Consider the following 21,199-nt stretch of genomic DNA (forward strand, 5'->3'; position numbering starts at 1 on the left):
AACCATAAATCCAGTTCTTCATCACGTGCATCTTCAACTTCATCTGCTCGCATTAAAGCTCAGGCGGAGAAGGCTGCTCTCATGGAAAGAGCTGCTGCCTTGAAGAAGAAACATGAGCTTGACGCAGAGGAGGAACAATTGAAAAGAAAGAAGGAACAACTGGAACTGGAGACTGAACTGGCAGCAACCAATGCAAAAATTAATGTATTAAATAGGAGAGACGGTTCCAGACTATCTGATGGGATGAACTCTTGATATGACCCATGTCAACCAATACTCTCTTCATGGGAATAAAGTACAGATTCATATGGAAGGTGTACAAAAGCATGATCACGCTACACCGCCTGTATTCAATTCTGGGAACCAAGATGATATCTGTGACATAATTCAGAGACAAAATGACATTACTAGTCTACTGGTTAAGCAAAATCTGTCTTCTACCCTGCCACCAAGAGACATTCCTGTTTATGACGGTGATCCTTCGCTGTATGAAACTTTTATCAGGGCATTTGAGAGAGGAGTGGAACAAAAGACTGAAGACCACAGTGACTGCTTACATTTCCTTGAACAATACACAAGAGGGAATGCAAAAGACTTGGTCCACAGCTGCCAACATATGCCTCCAGCCCAGGGCTATCAAAGAGCAAAACATCTTCTGAAAGAGCATTTTGGGAACGAATATAAAATTGCTACTACATATATGGAGAAAGCATTCGCCTGGTCAACAATCAAATCGGAAGACATAAAAACATTGCAAGCATTCGCACTGTTCCTCAGAGGTTGCTGCAATGCAATGACACATCTCACCTACATGGAAGAAATTAATGTTGTTTCCAATATAAAGATCATACTTCTGAAACTGCCTTATAAGCTCAGAGACAAGTGGAGGAATAAGGCAATGCAGCTACAAGAGCAGCATGGACGACGAGCTAGATTTTCTGACCTGGTAGACTTCATAGAGAGAGAAGTGAAGGTACTGTCAGATCCACTTTTTGGAAACATCCAGGATCCTAAGCCAGCTGTAACTGTCAAAAGCTCTACTTCATTTAAACCAAGAGAAAAGTCAGGACCAAGAGGAAACAGTTTTGCAACAACTGTAACACCCATTGAAACACCAGAACAATTAAATGTGACAAGAGATGTATCAGCCCCCATTTATCAAAGTTGTTTGTTCTGTAATATGAGTGGTCACACATTGATGCAGTGTCCACAGATCAAGAAAAGAATGCACAGAGAAAAAATAGACTTCCTAAAGGGAAAGGGAATCTGTTTTGGATGCTTGAAAATAGGACACATGAGCAAAGATTGCAAGAGTCGATTGACATGTGATGTGTGCAAGCAAAATCATCCTGAATACTTCACACGAGAGAAGAAACTTGAACATTCAGAAATGAATGAGAGACCAACTGTGGGTACTGCTGTTCTCTCACCTCATACATGTGGGTATATTGGGGCCGGTGCAAGTAAAGAGCCCAAAGGGAGACACAGTGCTGCAAACATATGCATTCTTGGATAATGGAAGTTCATCTACGTTTTGCACAGGAAGTGAGAAGACTGAATATAACAGGACAAAGAACCAGTATTCTTTTGCAGACTATGAATCAAGTGAAACAGGTGACCAGTCATCATATCTCAGGTTTGGAGATATCTAATCTGGACAAAGACAATTTCTTCATCTATGGTCCACTGAGAGGAGACAACATCATCAGAGATGCAAATGGCTGTGCTGCTGCTGTCAATCGAATATCCGTTGTGAACCTGGAGGAGTTGTTAATCAAACAGTACAACCATGACTTCAGTGAAACCAGCAAGGAAACAGAGGAAATGTCTAGAGAAGAGGTCAAATTCTTGGAAATTGTAAATCACTCTGCAGAAATGACAGATGGACACTACTGTATAGACTTGCCTTTCAAACAAGAAAATCCCACCATGCCAAATAACCGTTGCATTGCAGAACAGCGCATCCAGAGGCTGAAACGCCAATTTGTCAAAAATAAGAACTTTCATGATGAATATACATCTTTTCTGACAGAAATGATAAACAATGGTTATGCTGAGATGGTTCCACTAGATCAGCTGAAGGGAAGTGATGGAGAGCTCTGGTACATACCGCATCACGGGGTGTATCACTCAAAAAAGGGAACCTTAAGAGTGGTCTTCGACTGTGGTGCAGTCTTCAAAGGAACGTCACTTAACTGCCAACTGCTGAAAGGTCCAGACCTCACCAACTCACTCATTGGAATTCTCATCAGATTCAGACAAGAACCGATTGCTTTACTGGCTGACATCAAAGCAATGTTTCACCAAGTCAAAGTAGCAGAGAAGCATATTGATTATCTGCGATTCCTGTGGTGGCCTGACGGTGATGTGCAGAATGATCTTGTTGAGTACAGGATGAATGTACATCTGTTTGGAGCCATGTCATCACCAAGTTGTGCAAACTTTGCATTGAGAAAGACTGCGGAAGACAATAAAGCTTACTTTCCAGCAGAGGTAACAAACACAATACTCAACAACTTCTATGTAGATGATTGCTTGAAATCTACATCTTCAGAACAAGAAGCAATTCAAATGGTAAGAGACCTGACTACCCTTTGCGGAAAGGGGGGATTCATACTGTCAAAGTGGATCAGCAACAGCCGTGCTGTATTAGCATCCATCCCTCAAGAACACAGAACAAAAGGGACAAAGGAGTTGGACTTGGACAAGGATCATCTGCCAATGGAAAGGGCACTGGGATTGCACTGGTGCGTTGAAACAGATGTGTTCAAATTCCAATTGACTGTACAGGAACGACCATACACAAGACGCGCCATCTTATCTGTGGTAGGCTCTATACAGTTGTGCTCATAAGTTTACATACCCTGGCAGAATTTGTGATTTTTTTTTTGGTCATTTTTCAGAGAATATGAATGATAATACAAAAACTTTTCTTTCACTCATGGTTAGTGGTTGGGTGAAGCCATTTATTATCAAACAATTGTGTTTGCTCTTTTTAAATCATAATGACAACAGAAACTACCCAAATTACCCTGATCAAAAGTTTACATACCCTAGTTCTTAATAGCGTGTATTGCCCCCTTTGACATCAATTACAGCTTGAAGTCTTTTGTGGTAGTTGTGGGTGAGGCACTTAATTTTCTCAGATGGTAAAGCTGCCCATTCTTCTTGGCAAAAAGCCTCCAGTTCCTGTAAATTCTTGGGCTGTCTTGCATGAACTGCACGTTTGAGATCTCCCCAAAGTGGCTCAATGATATTGAGGTCAGGAGACTGAGATGGCCACTCCAGAACCTTCACTTTTTTCTGCTGTAGCCAATGACATGTCGACTTGCCCTTGTGTTTTGGATCATTGTCATGTTGCAACGTCCAGGTATGCCCCATGCTCAGCTTCCGGGCTGATGAGTGCAAATTTTCCTCCAGTATTTTCTGATAACATGCTGCATTCATCTTGCCATCAATTTTGACCAAGTTCCCTGTGCCTTTGTAGCTCACACATCCCCAAAACATCAGCGATCCACCCCCGTGTTTCACAGTAGGAATGGTGTACTTTTCATCATAGGCCTTGTTGACTCCTTTCCAAATGTAGCGTTTATGGTTGTGGCCAAAAAGTTCCATTTTGGTCTCATCACTCCAAATAACTTTGTTCCAGAAGTTTTGAGGCTTGTCTCTGTGCTGTTTGGCGTATTGTAAGCGGGCTGCTTTGTGGCATTGGCGTAGTAGTAGCGGCTTCCTTCTGGCGACTCGACCATGCAGCCCATTTTTCTTCAAGTGCCTGCTTATTGTGCATCTTGAAACAGCCACACCACTTTTTATCAGAGAGTCCTGTATGTCAGCTGAAGTTATTTGTGGGTTTTTCTTCGCATCCTGAACAATTTTTCTGGCAGTTGTGGCTGAAATTTTTGTTGGTCTACCTGACCGTGGCTTGGTTTCAACAGAATCCCTAATTTTCCACTTCCTAATTCCTAATTTGAACACTGCTAATTGACATTCTCAAATCCTTGGATATCTTTTTATATCCTTTTCCTGTTTTATAAAGTTCAACTACCTTCTCCCGCAGATCCTTTGATAATTCTTTTGCTTTCCCCATGGCTCGGAATCCAGCAACGTCAGTGCAGCACTGGATGAAACATGCAGGGGTCTGTCAGGAGCCCAGAAACTCACTGACTTTTTATACACACACACACACTGATTACAAGCAAACAGATCACAGGTGAGGCAGGTTACCTTCAGTAGCCATTTAGACCCATGTGTGTCAACTTGTGTGTATGTTATCTGGCCAAAACCTCCAGGGTATGTAAACTTTGTATCAGGGTCATTTGGGTAGTTTCTGTTATTATTATGATTTAAAAAGAGCAAACACAATTGTTTGATAATAAATGGCTTCACCCAACCACTAACCATGAGTGAAAGAAACATTTTTGTATTATCATTCATATTCTCTGAAAAATGACCAAAAAATCACAAATTCTGCCAGGGTATGTAAACTTATGAGCACAACTGTATATGACCCTTTAGGGTTTCTAGCATTGTTTACTTTGCCAGCCAAACTGATTATGCAAGAGCTCTCTAAGAAAACCCTTGGATGGGATGAAAACATACCTCAAACCTTCTGTCAACAGTGGACAGGATGGCTAGCAGATCTTAACATGATGGCAGAGTTCAAAGTGGACAGATGTGTGAAGCCGACAAACTTTGGTCAAATCAGATATGCACAACTGCACCACTTTTCAGACGCCAGTGAAGGTGGATACGGTACGGTGTCATATCTAAGACTGGAAAACGATAACGATGAAGTGCATGTTGCATTCATATTAAGAAAATCCAGAGTTGCACCTTTAAAACAAATGACGATTCCAAGAATGGAGCTCACAGCTGCAGTCCTAGCTGTACGAGTTGACATAATGTTGCAAAGAGAATTACATCTTAAATTGGACAAATCCATCTTCTGGACTGATAGCACAACAGTGTTAAAATACATCAACAACGAAACAAAACGCTTCCAAACCTTCGTAGCAAGCAGGATCTCCTTCATAAGGGATAATACAGAAGTTACACAATGGAGGTATGTTAGCTCAAAGGAAAACCCTGCAGATGAAGCCTCCAGAGGACTAACAGCAGAGCGCTTCTTAAGCTGCAAGAGATGGATCACAGGACCAGAGTTTCTCTGTAAGCAACAACAAGAATGGCCAAAACCTTACTTGGAAACGACAATCTCTGGTCATGATCCAGAAATCAAACAGGACATCACAATAAATACTATTGTCACCAACCCACTGAATCCCACAAACACTCTGATCAACTATTTCTCATCATGGAGGAAGCTCACAACTGCTGTAGCTTGGCTTCTCAAAGTAAAAACAACCCTCTTACAGCTGACTCAAAAGAGAAAGGAGATTCAGACCACGGTGAGTGGCTTTGAAAATGACCCATACAAGCTAAAGGAGAAGGTTGAAAAGGAAATGCATATCTATAAAGCAACGCTCCACAGACATCATTTATGTCCTGAAGATCTTGCCCAAGCAGAAAATGCAGTCATTTCTTTCAGTCAAAAACAACAATTCAAGGAGGAACTCTCTGTACTCGAATCTGGTAAAAATTGTGTCAAAAGATGCAGTCATTTGTACAAACTAGATCCTGTGCTGGATAATGGACTTTTAAGAGTAGGTGGTCGCCTGAACAAACTAGCGATGCCTGAAGAGTCCAAACATCCAATTATTCTCTCAAAAGACCTTCACATATCCACACTATTGTTGAGAAACATCCATGAACAACTCGGACATGGGGGAAGAAATCATATGCTGTCTCGCCTCCGCAAAAAATACTGGATTATCAAAGCAAACTCCGCTGCAAGAAAAATCATAACAGACTGTGTTGTGTGTAAACGACAGCGAGGAAGAATTGGAGAACAAAAAATGGCAGATTTGCCCCTGGAGAGGATTCTGCCAGATAAGCCTCCATTCACAGATGTAGGAGTCGACTACTTTGGTCCAATAGAAGTCAAGAGAGGACGAAGTCTTGTTAAAAGGTATGGGGTAATCTTCACCTGCATGGCAAGCAGGGCAGTACATCTTGAAGTTGCACATACATTGACACAGATTCCTGCATCCATGCATTACGAAGATTTATCTGTCGACGAGGTCAAGTTTCAACTTTAAGATCAGTCAATGGCACAAATTTTATTGGAGTGGAAAGAGAATTGAGGGAAGCACTGAATTGCTAGAATCAAGACAAAATCAACAGTGCTATGCTTCAGCGAGGGATAAAGTGGTACTTTAACCCCCCAGCAGGATCCCATCACGGCGGTGTTTGGGAATGACTGATCCGCATGGTTCGACATGTGATTCGCTCTGTTCTTAACCAACAAGTTCTTGACGATGAAGGATTGCAAACTTTCATTTGTGAAGTGGAAGCAATATTAAATGATAGACCCATAACCAACATTTCTGACAATCCAATGGACCTGGAAGCACTCACACCAAACCATCTTCTTCTGTTGAAAACCAAGCCAGTACTACCACTACCCTAACCCTTTGTAAAGCAGGATCTATACATTAAACGCAGATGGAGGCAGGTGCAGTATATGGCAGATCTCTTCTGGAAGCGGTGGATACAGGAGTATACTTGATCCAAGAAAGACAACGATGGTCTAAAGAAAGAAGAAGCTTTTCTCCAGGTGACATTGTTGTGGTGGTTGATTCCACTGCACCACGAGGTTCCTGGTTAATGGGCAGAATCCTGGAGACTAAACCAGATGCACAAGGTCTAGTGCGCACAGTGAGACTCCAGACAAAGAGCAACATATTGGAAAGACCAATAACAAAGATATGTCTGCTCCAAGAAGCTATAACCTAGTTATAGCAAGGACTGGTGGTAAAGACCAGATCCCAACAGGTGCTATGTTCTAGAACCTCTGGCCCTAAAAAATGAAAAGACTAAAGGAAGAAACGAGGAGTGAAGAATCACTAAAAGAAGATTACATGCCAACATAGTACATAACTTTTTTGAAAATGTATAAAGAAAAAAAAAAGGAAAATGTTATGTACTGTTTATAGCTCCTTTTAATTATTTTTTTTTTTGTAGGTTTAATTGTTTGTTTATTTACTTATAACAATTAGGGGCCGGTGTGTAGGAGCCATTTTGTGTTTATCGTTGGCATGTTTTATAATTAGATTTATCTGAATATATTCTTTTCCACTAGGGACACTGAATGCACAGGGGCGTGTATATATAGTAGCACAGGTGACAGGAAAGGGAAGGCACAGGTAGGGGGAGCACAGACAGTTCTCACCAGACTGGCATTCATGTTTCAGACCAGCACTCAGACAAACTACAATTCATTCATTCTACTGGCTACGCTTCACTGGAAATGCTATGTTTTTTGTTCTCATATCTCCATCAAGTCACTTCAATAAACCTTCAACTCAACTTTAATACCGGCTGGAAAATCATTGTTTGCATCTGCGGAAGACTTCACCCCTACCTGTGTATTAATGGCAATAATTGGAGCAAAGGAAAAAATTGGAAAATTGCCATTACAGACTTCTTCAATTACAACTTTCCTACAATAGTCCCTAAAGCCACTGAATAGATATGCCTGCTTTCCTACAGTGGAGGACCTTAAGACCATACAGTATACCCTACTTCAATACAAGTGTGGAGTCTATAGTTACTGTACAGGTAACTACAGACAGGTATTTCATCTTTTTTTCTTCAAAGTTCATAGTTATGCCCCCTTTTTTAGGAAGAAATATAAAAAATAAAATTCATTACAATTATTTTATTAAACTTAAGTTTGGGCTATTGGCCTAGGCTGCTTTACACAATATTTTCTTGTATTCAGAATATCGTGTTTAAGTAATTTTCTCTTTTTACTTAAATAAACTCTCGTCTATAGGCCGAATATTATAATTAGAAAGAAAGAAGGTTAAACAAGATGTCTATGGGGTGCCGATTGTAAAGTTGCGCACACTACAAATAACAACAACATTTCTCCACATTTAGCCCTAAAAACATCACTTTTTATTCACATTTAGAGAAATATTTGTGAACTTTGTCATATTTAGTTTCGTGAATAAAAATGTAAGATAATTTCATTGGCAAATATAAATGTTAAATATTTTATCTAAATGTTGAATGTTTTATCTAAATGTTAAATGTTATATATAAATGTTAAAAAATACATGTCCTGATTCTAAATATTTAGCTACGTTTCTAAACATTTAGTTTACATTCTGTATATTTAGCTAAGATTGTAAATATTTATAATCAAAGCTAAATATATAGAATATAAACTAAATATTTAGCAACGATTTCTAAATATTTAGCAATGATTTCTATTATATTAATATTTAGAGTTCGTTGCTAAATATTTAGTTTATATTCTATATATTTAGCTTTGATTATAAATATTTACAATCTTAGCTAAATATATAGGATCAAAGCTAAATATTTAGAATGTAAACTAAATGTTTAGAAACGTAGCTAAATATTTAGAATCAGGACATTTTTAACATTTATATATAACATTTAGATAAAACATTCAACATTTAGATATAATATTTAACATTTATATTTGCCAATGAAATTATCTTACATTTTTATTCACGAAAGTAAATATGACAAAGTTGACAAATATTTCTCTAAATGTGAATAAAAAGTGATGTTTTAGGGCTAAATGTGGAGAAATGTTGTTGTTATTTGTAGTGTGCGCAACTTTACAATCGGCACCCCATAGATGTGGTTATCATCTAGGCAGGAGAATTTTATTTATTTATTTTTTTACATCTAAGCTAACGATATAGGCCTTTGATTAAAAACTAATAGGTTATATTGAGTAGGCTACAGATCTTTTTCTTCTATTTAGGCTATATATTAATAAAAAAGCGAACATTCGTATTGCCATTAGCTGTCGTCTTTTGTAGTGCTTTTTTTTAAAATAACATTATTATACCAAAAAAATAAACGATGCAACATAATACTCGAATGCATGTGTGGCACATTGACAAAAAAATAAATAAGATACAAAACCACTTACTAAATATTAATCTAACCACTGAGTCCAGACGGTCAAACTGAAAAGCAACGCTGGGACGCTGTTGCTATGATGACACAAAAAGTGAGCAAGAATAGCATCCTTCAAAACAGCAGCGATATCCCTGTAGCCGAATCACAGACCAAAGAGTTTCTGCTTTTATTTAGTTGAAATTATCAGATTGAAAAAGATGAATCCATCAGCCGAATCTCTCCTCAAATACGATCATCCAGTTTTGATCAGGAAAAGCACTGACAGCAAATCACCAAAGGTAAGTTTAGTAACACCAGCCGAGTTTAGTCGACGTTTAGTGGTCAAAGTTAGGCATGATGGAGAAAATAGTTTTGACCGTACAGATATTCCTGCTATAATGGCTGCTGTTTCTATGTTTTTTACCAACATCTTTCAATCCGCAAAGCTTTTTAAAGTTATTAAATGATGATGAATATACTGTATCATGTATTTCAGGCTAAGAAAGTTGATTCATTGTGTAACATGAAATACTTTTCACAACAGGGGCGCCCTTTAAAAGTGAGTCCACAGCAGGTGGGGGAATGGTCTACCCCTGTTCCACCATCTCCAAAATCCAAACCCACCTCTACTGACACCACCAAGCAGGAAGATAAGAAGATCCTAAACGCCATCCTTCCACCCAGGTACAGTTGCATCCATCTACAGTGTGTCATTCATTAAGTTCAATCCACTCAGTTTATCTAAACTTCTGTTATTGCAGGGAATGGACTGAAGGAACCCAGCTGTGGGTGCAGCAAGTGTCCAGTGCACCTCCTACAAGAACAGATGTTATTCACCTAGAGGAGCTGCTGGACACAAAGCTGTACCAAAGGCAGCCCAGACAGACAGGACTCTGCCCTGTCAGCAGGGAGCTCTATTCTCAGTGCTTTGGTGAGAAGGAGGCTCTGATATTTGTGATCACTGAGGCTATTGTGTTGACAAGGATTGAGGATCAAAGAACAAGAATTTGAACCAGTTTTTTGTGTCCACATGGCTTAAATTTAATTGCCATACAGCTTTCTTCTGAAGTATATTGTATACCACTGAAAGCACATTTTACTCCTCAAATATGTTACTGTTGCATTTACTCATTTTCTGTTTCTTTAAGATGAGCTCATCAGACAGGTGACCGTCAGGTGTGCTGAGAGGGGCCGGCTGCTCTCGCGGGTCAGAGATGAGATTAAAATGACTATTGCTGTCTACCAGACTCTGTATGAAAGCGGTGTGGCCTTTGGTATGAGGAAAGCCCTTCGGTCAGTGCAGGGAGAGGTTGACATGGAGAAAAAAGTAAGGAAATTCACTTTTTTGTTGTGTTTAGCAACAATAGATAGCATACAAATGTGGAATGTTTGCCAATATTGGCATCCATCGATAGAGAATATAGAGTATTTGCCACTGAAGGAATAACTATCGAATGCTATTCGGTTTAGTATCCAGCAGAGGGCAGCATTCCTCTAAAATAATGTTTGGTCTTAACATCACTGATCCTGCATTTTAATAAACTTCAAACACCTAGATTACTGATCTTGACGATGAGAAACTGGAGCTGAAGAAGCAACTGAACGAACTCAAGTCTCAATGTGATGTCATTAAAAAACGAGAAACTGAAAGGCGACAGATTGAAAAAAAGATGCACGAGGAAGAGATCCAGTTGCTCAAGAGAGTCAACCTGAAGCTCAAGGTGACGTTTCAAGGCTTCATACCACAGAAATATATCTTCCCCCTGCACTTGTTCCTGTAGTGGATGTGATTATGATGTTAATATTCTTATTTTGTTTTCCTCTTTAGACCCAACTGGAATTGACCCTCACATCAAAGAAGTAACACCACCATCAATAAGAGTGGCCATTTGACTGCACACAATGTGACATTTTTCTTGTTTCTAAATATCTATCAATATAAATTAAAGAACATCAAGAGAGCATCACACGTGTTTATGATGAATGAAAAGTCATTCAAACACAGTTCTTGGTTGAAGGGGAGAAAAAGTTGAGAAGGCAGTTTTTGTTCCGAGAGGGACACACGGTCAGGATAAGGCATCAAGTGGCTACTTGATAAAACCCTTTATACACACCTGTTATAAGTTCACCGTCTTTCAACTTCTTGATTCCATTAATATATCCTTTTGGGGGCTAATTTAAATAAAATAATCATTACATGTTGCCTTGACTGTCATATGTGTCAATAGCGTAATGAAAAATGCGCTCCAGGTACCATTTTTAAGTAGATTTACTGTTCTTGAGTACTTTGTTTTTCTCTTCCAATTTGACAGGGTTCTCCCAAGTTAAGGAATTACATCTAGAGGTGTTTAAAAAGACTCTTATGAAACCCGATAATAACTGTTGATAGAACTTCACATAAAGTGAAATCAAAGCTGAATCCTCTTCTCTTTTTTTTATTGGTATCCTGATAAGTTGTTGAATTTTTCATGCAATAATATCAGTCAGTCTCTCAAAATGTGGGAATTCAGATCTTCTGGTAAAATGAATAATATTGCAAATAAAATAATTCAGAGGTTTTTGGACCATTGTTTAGATATGTTTCATTGTATTTGAATTTTAACAAGCAGAAAATAAAAATATATAAACCTCAGTAGATTAATTAACCAAAGAAATCATTGATAATAAACCTATACCCTTAGATCCAGTTCAACAGTTAACATTTAAATGACAAATGGTTATCAAAATGATATTAAAGTATATGAATGAAAGGCTTTTTCTTTTTTAATCAAGCAATACTTTTATTTTACTGGTAATACGCTAAGTACTCTAACTGAGATGACATTTGTAATGGGCTCTTATCTGTACTTAACTTAAAGGATCTCAAATCTCATCCAACACGGGTGCTAGCTTGTTTTTACAAATGCCCTCTGTAAACACTTTGATTTAAACTGATACTTCCACAAACTTTTGAAACACTTTGGCTCCTATTTGTAAGATTGTTTTTCTTACATTATGTAAATGTCTGTCCGAGCTGTTCAAGATGCTTGATTGGTTTAAGATGGTAGAGAAGTTGACAGGGACTTTCCCCACTCCAGGAATATTCCCTAATGAGTTGTCATTATCTTAAAAACACCCTGGGGGAAACATAGCTGCATTATTTCTGCATAAGATAGCAGCAGTGATACAACCACATAAAGTGAGGAGGATAAGGTGTCCGTCCCACTTCTGGATGAGGACAAACATAATGCAGACACCAGGAAGCAGAAGAGAGAGTAAGGAGAGGACAGTTGCAGGTGCTGTGGTCCAGTCAAGAAGGAGAGACACATGACAGCTGGCTTGTCACACAATGACTTATTCTTCAACCAAAACACACACACACACACACACACACACACACACACACACACACACACACACACACACACAAAGCACTCCACACCAGTGAGCACTGTACAACCAGCATATCTTTAGTCAGCATGTGAACTAAAGACACTTCATTGCTTAACAAAACAACTTGTTATAATCCATGACAAGTAGAAAAAAACAACTTTAATAGATGTACCATGTTTGAGTACATTATAGTTTCGCTTTCAATCATTGCAACTGGAAAAGGACAAATTATCGCGATCGTGTTTGGCTTTATTGTGGAGAGTTGGGAGAGAATCAGTAGGGGTTCATACAGGGAGCAAAGCAAGCCCAAACAAGCAACTGCACTTTAGAAAACAAGCCTAAAACCCCACAACCCGCGACTGACGACATTTGCAAGCGACTTTACAGAAAAACGAGCCCAAAGTCGCTTATAACAAGCGGACCTGGCAACACTGCTAGGCCACAGTAGCAGTAGCGTCAGTATTTTTGGGGTAGAATTGCAGAGTTGAGGAGTTGCCCGTCGCCCCCTGGTGGACATGTCAGAACTACTTCACTGCTGCCTCTGGCTCCTCTGGACGAGTTGTCATGGCAACTGTACAGCATGTGCTGACAAAAACAAGCGCTTGACCGTTCACCGACAGTTCTCTCGACATTCGACATCTACGACGCCATCTTCTTCTTCTTCTTCTTCTTCTTCTTCTTCTTCTTCTACTTCTTCTTCTTGCATTAATCAGAGACGAAGAAGGCAGGCGATAGTCGGTCAAAAAACAAAGAGAAGGGAAGCCCTAAAAGAGCGAGCGATGAGCGGAGCGAAAGCCCGCAGCGACGCGCCTGTTGCTGAAAATGTCTCCAGCGGCGGACACAGCACTGCGGCTCCTCAGCGTAAGCCCGGCGGAGGGGTTCTGAAGAGGCTCAAGTCCCGGAGGAGTCAGGTGGACAGCAGGCCCGTCACGGAGGAAGACCTGCGGACACAGAGTGGGAACATCACGCCGGAGGATGTGTTAGGACTGCGGGTAGCTACGAGAGGTTTGAGTCTCTTATTTATGTGGACCACTGAAGCTTAGAGAACTGCCCATGCTGAATTAAGTAGCCTTTTTGAACATAATGTAACCGAATCCCTACACTAAAGAGAATATAGTAAGTTTTAGGATAAATCAAAATAGAGCCAATTACGTAAGCCTAATCAAAAATGGATGCACGACTTATAGGCTATATGGAATTATTTATAAAAGTTGTCGTCTAATTATCTGACAGATATAAGCCTACATATGACATCATAAAGTTAGACGTCATCGGACCATCTTTCACCTATGGAACAGCCCATAGGCCTCTACTACTGTGTCTCTTTAACTGTTTAAGATCCTGCAATGACATCGAAGTCTTCAAGAGTGCACTTCTGTGACGTCATAGGATGTATCAGGACGACCGTATATGGAAATATATAAACGAAAAAAGTATGAAATGAAAGTAGGTTGTCGCCATTGCTGTAGCCTACTTTTGCAGCTGTTGAGGAAACATACAATCTGATATGAATGGAAGCTATAGATTTAATCAAACACTTCATCTGCTTCTTGTAAGAGAATGTGGGTTTATGAAATTGAACTTGGAAGTTCAAAGTTGTGTTTTTATTTAATGTTTCTTATAAAACACACCCTTTGTCATTGTATGTTTGTAATTTCCATTATGACTGTATTGACTTAGTACTGTAGCTACAAAATGATAACAATGGTAGTATCTTATCTATTTTTATAGTGAGGATAATTAAAACTGCATGTGTCTTTGCATAAGCAAAACGAAGTGCAAGTGTTGAATAAAGTCAAGCACAGAGTTTTGCAGGTTGTCTTTGTTCGTGTCCAAGCAGACTGTCTACATATTGACTTAACTAAAATGGCTTGACAATATTCTCAGTATTTATGACTCTCGTCTCCTGTCTATCATTGCTACAGGGTACCTCTGTAAACCTGAGGAAAATATTTACAACATCGACTTTGTACGCTTTAAGATCAGAGACCTGGAGACCGGCACTGTCCTGTTTGAAATTGCCAAGCCCCCACATGCAGGTACTGTATGTTAATAATGAAAATCAAGATGTTGACTGCTAAGAATCTTCTCTCTGAACATTGCTGTGTTCTCTGCTGACTACTTGTTCTTAGCTTCAAAGTCTCAAAGCATTTTTGTAATAATCAGAAACAACAACAACATTGCTAGATGTTTGGATCATAAAAGAGTCCTCAGTGTGAATCGTATGTTGTTGGTCTTAGACGATGATGAGGAAAACAGAGAAGCAGACACCAGCGCAGGCCGGTTTGTACGCTACCAGTTCACCCCAGCTTTCCTGCGCCTGAGAACTGTGGGAGCTACGTGAGTGACTCACACACCACCGACGCACACCTAGGGAAAACACACTCACCTGTTCCATTCACAAACAATGGATACAATTGCAGCTCTCTCTGTCTCTGTGTTCGACTGTAATAACATTAGTATTGCACACAATCAGAGCTACAGTGCTGTAGTGACATCTCAGTCTACCCTCTCTCTGTGTTCATCAATCAGGGTGGAATTCACAGTTGGAAACAGGCCTTTAAACAACTTCCGCATGATCGAGAGACACTACTTCCGCGATCACCTGCTGAAGAGCTTCGACTTCGACTTTGGTTTCTGCATCCCAAACAGTCGGAACACCTGTGAGCACATCTATGAGTTTCCTCAGCTGTCCGAGAGCCTGGGTGAGTCGTCTTCTTCTAGCTCACAACAGTTAACACTTTAAAACTAGTTTAAAACAGGTATTTTAAACAAGTGTACATTACATCATATCATTATTTTTTAAGGTCTTGTATAAAGTAGTAGGAGCTTATTTTATCCGTCCATAATGCAAAAAGCGAAGAAACAAAAGTTCAGTTGACATCTCGTTAATGGAGATTGGTGATGCTTCCTTTGTCCTGAGTCATAGAGGAAGACTTTACACCAAAACTTTACTGTGCAAACATTTTGATCAAGTACATTCAACCCACATTAGCAACAAAATCTTTTATCTCTATGCAAGTCGTGCTTCATTCATAATTATGGACAGCATCACATGTTGTGTTTATGCTGCATGGAGGATTCATTTCATCCAGCCCCATTTTTGCATTTTTATGACAAAGATCTGTCAAAGATTTTATTTATATTTTATAAAGGTAGTGAATGCAGTTCTGTCTGCATGTATTGGTGAATTCCTCCAAAAACAAAAACCCTTAAAAAATAATGGATACTAACTTCAAATGATCACACTCTAGACTGGATGATCCCATTAGATTTAGTAGCTCCTTCCTGCACTAACTTACATATAATCTGGGAATTTTATTGGTTTTCATAAAAGTACTTTACTTTCCTAAAGTTTTATAAATTCAAAGCTTGATCCAAAGGCAACTGGACTTGGTTGGAGATCTTGGGGGCGGTTACCATATTTCTTCCATGAAAATTTTGCTCCAGAGTTCAGCTAAAGCTAACATTAGCATGAAGGTAACTTGTAACTTTTTGTCCTTCAATGTTTATTGTCTGGGTCGCAGCATTACCCACATACAGCCACCAAGACTGCCAGGGGGGAAACATAAAAAGGCATATCATCATGAGTATCTAAATTTGGATAACACTTACTTGATCTGGACAATTCAAACTGCTGAGCTCGTTTTTTTTTTTAAGCTCAGACTGAACTGCTACATGTTGCATTAGGAAACAACTGTGTAAAGGCAAGTACAGCAAGAAGTGGAGGAATGATCAGTAAAAATGATTTTTTTCAGTGTGAATAATCTGCATGTCAGTACAGCTATAAATACATTTCAATCTGTCCTTTAATATTCCTTGAATAAAAAGTGTTCATATTTCTAAATGTTGCATTATGCCTTCCAAGCACCAATGACTGAGTTTGGAAATGTAATGTTATTATTGAGGTACATTAGTGTCACTTATTTGCAATAGTGGCCCAAATCAAAAGTCAAGTTTTTTCCACTGAGCAACATAGGCACCTTGCATTTGTAGTTTAAAGCAATTGATCAATTGTGTCCGGCTTGTTGAGTTGTAATTGCTTGGAAACTGAAAAGGCTTCTGTTTGCATCACTGACATGCATCTGTTGTCTGTTTTCCAGTCCGTCAGATGGTGGAGTGTCCTTATGAGACCCGGTCAGACAGCTTCTATTTTGTGGAGAACAGACTGGTCATGCACAACAAGGCAGACTATGCTTATAACGGAGGACAGTGATATCTGCCAACCAGAAAGCATGCAAACACACACAAAAAAACACATGCACAAACATGTACTCACACTTATAGATACACACATACATGCATATCTGAACATACATGCAGTTCAGTCACTCTCATGGACACAAGCTGCAGCAAACACAGTTCAGTGTACTCCCTTATCAGGGGGTGTATTTGATATTAGAGGAGGACTGCTCTGCTTTACTAACAGGACACTACAGTAAGCAAAAGGGTTAAAAAAAAAAAGGGGTGAATTCATCTTCTTTTAATTATGAACAGATGTGTTTAATACCAAAAGAGGATTCCTCTCTCTAGTGGCCATGTGACGTGTGTCTCAAACAGACCAAATGGTTATTAGAGAGTCCCTCTTGGCAATTTTAAAAGTGTCCTACCACCCCCTCAACGCACATCCACATAGACACACACTCAAACACACTCAATCCCCAAGTGACACACATAGTGTTTATGCAGTGTGTGTCAGAAGCAGCTGTTCTCAGAGCTGCCGCCTCCACAATCCACTCCAGACAATATCGGGGGAGAAAGGGAGAAACCATCCACAAAAACACTCCTGTCAAACACACATGGTCACTCCAGCACCCCCCCTTCCCATCTCCCCCTCCTCTCTGGCTTTCATACAAACACACTTAAACATATAAACAGAAAGAACTGTATAAGAGTTTGATCAAAGGTTTTTAAGTTTTTTTTTCTGATAGATCACATTAAGGTTATCTTCTAAGGCTATCTCCGTACACTGAAACCACTTCAAATGAGCTTTCAAAAGGACATTTTAAAGCTGAATATGCCCATAAGTTCTGAGAGGGACAGAAATGATCTGATATCCTGATGCATGTGATGACAAACAAAAAGGCAATATATTTGTAAGAAATTATCTGGGTTTTAATATGTGAAAAATAAAAAAAGAAGTGTACTTGGGCCACTAAAAGTGTTCTTGTAAAGTCACATCAGATATCCCTCCTCCTCCTTCTGAGTTTTTTTTAATTGTATTTTTAAATCATGACTCTGTCACGCATGTCTTAAAAAAAATCAAGTTGGAATTTGTCTGGATACAGAGTGGTCTTTCTCCTAGCTAGATGGTGTCCTCTATTTGTACTTTGTAAACTTTGGTGTTCAGGGTTGAAGGTGATGTTTGTAAAAAAAACAAAAAACTATATATAGTTTGTAAAAAGTGATTATAAGAAAATAAATGTACATTTTCTAATACAGAATGTCTGATAAGATGTGTTATGTTTGAATCATTTCTGAAGAGGAAACAAGTGGAAGGATGTTCCACTGACTTGGATGAAAGACAACAATTGAAGTCCCAAAAGTGGCCACTAGGAGGAGTCATATTATAACTAAGCTATCGCTTGCCCCTAGTTCAGCTTCATGTTTGGTTTTTGAAAAGAAGCTGCAAGTGTATTTGTTTTATAATCATGTTGGGTTGTGTTGACATTCATAAACGGTATTTGCTTCAACCTTCAGATAAGGTCATGATCTGATCACTCGCTATTCTACTTTGTCTATGGTTTCATAGGGAGAGGACATATCTGATCACATCATTTTAATCCACATCATTAGTTCATCTACAAACCACATGTGATGGGCTAGCGTAGCAGAAGATACGTTTTACAATTTATTCTGAATTGTTGATCATCCATTTTTGGTGTCTAGGATTTTAAGCCAAAATCTGATCCTCTATTTATTCTGTCTCGGCTGTTAATCGCAATCTCTGTGTTCCTCTCTTGATCTCTCAGCCTCTCTCCATTTCCTTTTCTCCCTCCCTCGCCTTTTCTGTCTCTCTCTCCACACCTATGCATCGCTCGCTCACTCCCTCCCTCACTCTCCTCCCGCTCTGTTTTTCCCTTTTCTTTCCTCCTGACTCACCTGGTAACCAGACCTCTGGAGAGGGGTGTTAAGTTTCCACTTTCCCAGAGAAGAGGACAATCTGAGCCACACAAAGTCCCACAATGGACCCCCTTTGCTCTCTCCTCCCTTCACTTTGTCCCTGCACAGCTGCACACACAGACACACACATACTTTCTCGTTGCATGACCCCTTTCTTCATATTTTCTGTGCTTAAAATCTTATTATTGAATTCCTGACACATTCCTGTCCTTTTACCTTTCATTGTTCACGTGCACATTACGTTGTTTACAGGACCAACAGTTGACACTTCCTCTCTTACATTACACACTTAACAATCTAATTTAAACGTTCTTACATTGACAATTTTATCAGTTCAAATTGATTCCTACTATCCCTCTTAAATATATCCTGGTTACATCTGATTCAGGCTCGAAGATGATTGGCCACTGAGAGATGGTCACATAGCAGGATTTCCAATAATGCTAACATTTTGAGTATTACAAGTATACAAGAATATTATATGTTTTATTATTTTTTTTTTTTAAAGATTTATTTTTGTGCTTTTTGTGGAGGACAGGGGAAAGAGTAGGAAATCAGGGAGAGAGAGTGGGGAATGACGTGCGGGAAAGGAGCCACAGGCTGGATTTGAACCTGGGCAGCCCGCTTGGAGGACCACCGCCCCAAATTTGTCATAACATAAACATAATTTGATATAATTTTTTTTTTTTTTGTCATAATTGACACTCTTGGGCAACAGAATTTAGATATGATATATATATATATATGTATATTTGCTAGCATGTTAGCAAACAGTACTATACAGGGCATTTGTTTTGTTTGTGATCACCAGCCAAATGTAATATACATTAATTTGCTCTACACAACACCTGAAAAGAGTTTCTTGCGTTGCTTTTTCTTCTTTTTGATTTTTGGGCTATTGTACCAGAAATCAGGGAGAGGCAGAATGACATGCGGTAAAGCCCCCACAGGTTGGACTCAAACCCAGGCTGCCCGCCCCGACAAATGGGGCACGCAAACCACTCAACCACCGGCGCCCCCGTCTTCAGCTTCTTAATGTTTTTGTTTGCTTGCTATTTGCTACCTTGATCTCTTTGCTATTTGGTAATTGGGAAGTAGTGTGCAGTGGGTTGCTTTGACTTACATCCACTCTGCCAAGTAGGACCGAATGCAGCAGGGAAGGTTTGAGATGTTCACCTTAAAAAAAGGGTGACACCATGGCTTTCTACAAAAAAAAAAAAAAAAAGAGTTAATCGAGTCTCTGCTTGAGGCTGGCTCCGGAAACCTAGGAATCCCCATTAAAGATAATGAAAGTGCCTATTTTTCCAGCAGAAATGAACATGTTTACAGCCTGGTACAAAAAGTGGTTTTGGTGTCAACAACATTGTTAGAATATTAAATTGTTACAATTTTATTTAGCAGATGCTTTTTTTCAAAGCAATGTACATCTGAGAGTAAGTGCAACAACAGTGCCAACAACCATCATCAAGTCAGGTCGGACTCAGGTGCAGACAGACAAAAGAATAGCTTTTTCTTAAAGGTGGAAATGGATTCTGCAGAGGTTGGTCATTTATTCCACCACATTGGGACTAAAGAGGAGAAGAGTCTAGCTTGCGACTTGTTGTGAAGATAGGACCAGCTATCTTTCATTGGCAGAGAGTATACTGGGCGGGAGGGAGAGTACACCTGGATGAGGAAATTCAGGTAGGCAGCATCCGTGTTTGCTGCTGTTTTGTAAGCAAGCAACTGGGTTTCCAATTTGAAGTGAGCGGCAACTGGGAGCCAGCGGAGGGAGATGAACAGTGGAGTGATTTGCTGTTTTGGGTTGGTTGAAGACCAGCTACGCTGTTGCGTACAGGATGGTTTGAATGGGCAAGGGGGACCTACCAAGGAGTTGCAGAGTCAATATGTGATATTACAAACGCCTGTAGCCTACCAGGAGATGCTCTGATAGGTATGTTCTGATCTTTTTGATGTTGTAGAGGGCATATTGACATGTCTGAGCGATCAGGGTCACATGAGCCCTAAGGGTTAGCTGACGCCAATCATGAACCCTGGGTTCAGATGGGTTAAGTTTGGTTGGTCCAATCTGGATATTGATCTGTGGTTGTAGATGGACTAGCTGGGATAACAAGAAGATCAGTCTTAGAGAGGTCATAGCTCATTTTTTTTTATTAATAACTGACGGGGTAATGCTTTTATTATCAAGCAGGTTGTTGTAGCTGTTTGACAGGAGGCTATAGGCTTCCCTTTACCTAAATCCTGTTACTGACCTTTCACAATCAGCTTTGTTCAAGTTGTATTTGTTTGGAATTTACTTGACGAGGGAGTCAAGCGAAATGGGAATGTTTTTTAAGCAACTAAGATATTCATTCACTCAACTCCACTCTTTGCCTGCTTCTTGGTTGGCCAGGAGTTGGTTGGAAATCAGCATATTGGTCAGAAACCAATGGGTGGGTGTTGACACGGATACTCGCACATTTTATACTGTCTATGGCTGAAATGGCAGAGTTGGCTGTGTGATGGCCTCTCAGGTAAAACTTGCCTTTTCTGTTATCCATTGTTTATATTAAATATGATTAGTTCAGCTTTAATGGGCTTTAGTAGCAATATTCAAAACAGAAAAATACCCCAAGACAAGATTATTTTGACTAGCTTACTATCTTTGGAGAACTTTCAATTTCTATTTTTACTTTATTCTTTCTGTTTTACTTATTGGTGT

At 39.5% G+C, this 21,199-nt stretch overlaps 2 protein-coding genes across 2 annotated transcripts; both read left to right on the plus strand.

Annotated features, from left to right (window-relative positions):
* Window positions 1-9,181: 9,181 nt before the first annotated feature.
* LOC132977313 (axonemal dynein light intermediate polypeptide 1-like) lies at window positions 9,182-10,867 on the plus strand. The gene is made up of 6 exons (XM_061041847.1): window positions 9,182-9,302; window positions 9,548-9,687; window positions 9,765-9,934; window positions 10,152-10,330; window positions 10,560-10,724; window positions 10,832-10,867. Exons 1-6 carry the CDS (start codon window positions 9,222-9,224, stop codon window positions 10,865-10,867), a joined length of 771 nt encoding a protein of 256 aa, XP_060897830.1. The 5' UTR covers window positions 9,182-9,221.
* A 2,068-nt stretch (window positions 10,868-12,935) lies between these two features.
* LOC132977545 (protein unc-119 homolog B-like) lies at window positions 12,936-17,299 on the plus strand. The gene is made up of 5 exons (XM_061042187.1): window positions 12,936-13,380; window positions 14,301-14,414; window positions 14,616-14,715; window positions 14,908-15,080; window positions 16,479-17,299. Exons 1-5 carry the CDS (start codon window positions 13,155-13,157, stop codon window positions 16,589-16,591), a joined length of 726 nt encoding a protein of 241 aa, XP_060898170.1. The 5' UTR covers window positions 12,936-13,154; the 3' UTR covers window positions 16,592-17,299.
* The last annotated feature ends 3,900 nt before the right edge of the window (window positions 17,300-21,199 follow it).

Source organism: Labrus mixtus, chromosome 7 (assembly GCF_963584025.1).
Source record: "Labrus mixtus chromosome 7, fLabMix1.1, whole genome shotgun sequence".
NCBI classification, from domain to species: Eukaryota; Metazoa; Chordata; class Actinopteri; order Labriformes; family Labridae; genus Labrus; species Labrus mixtus.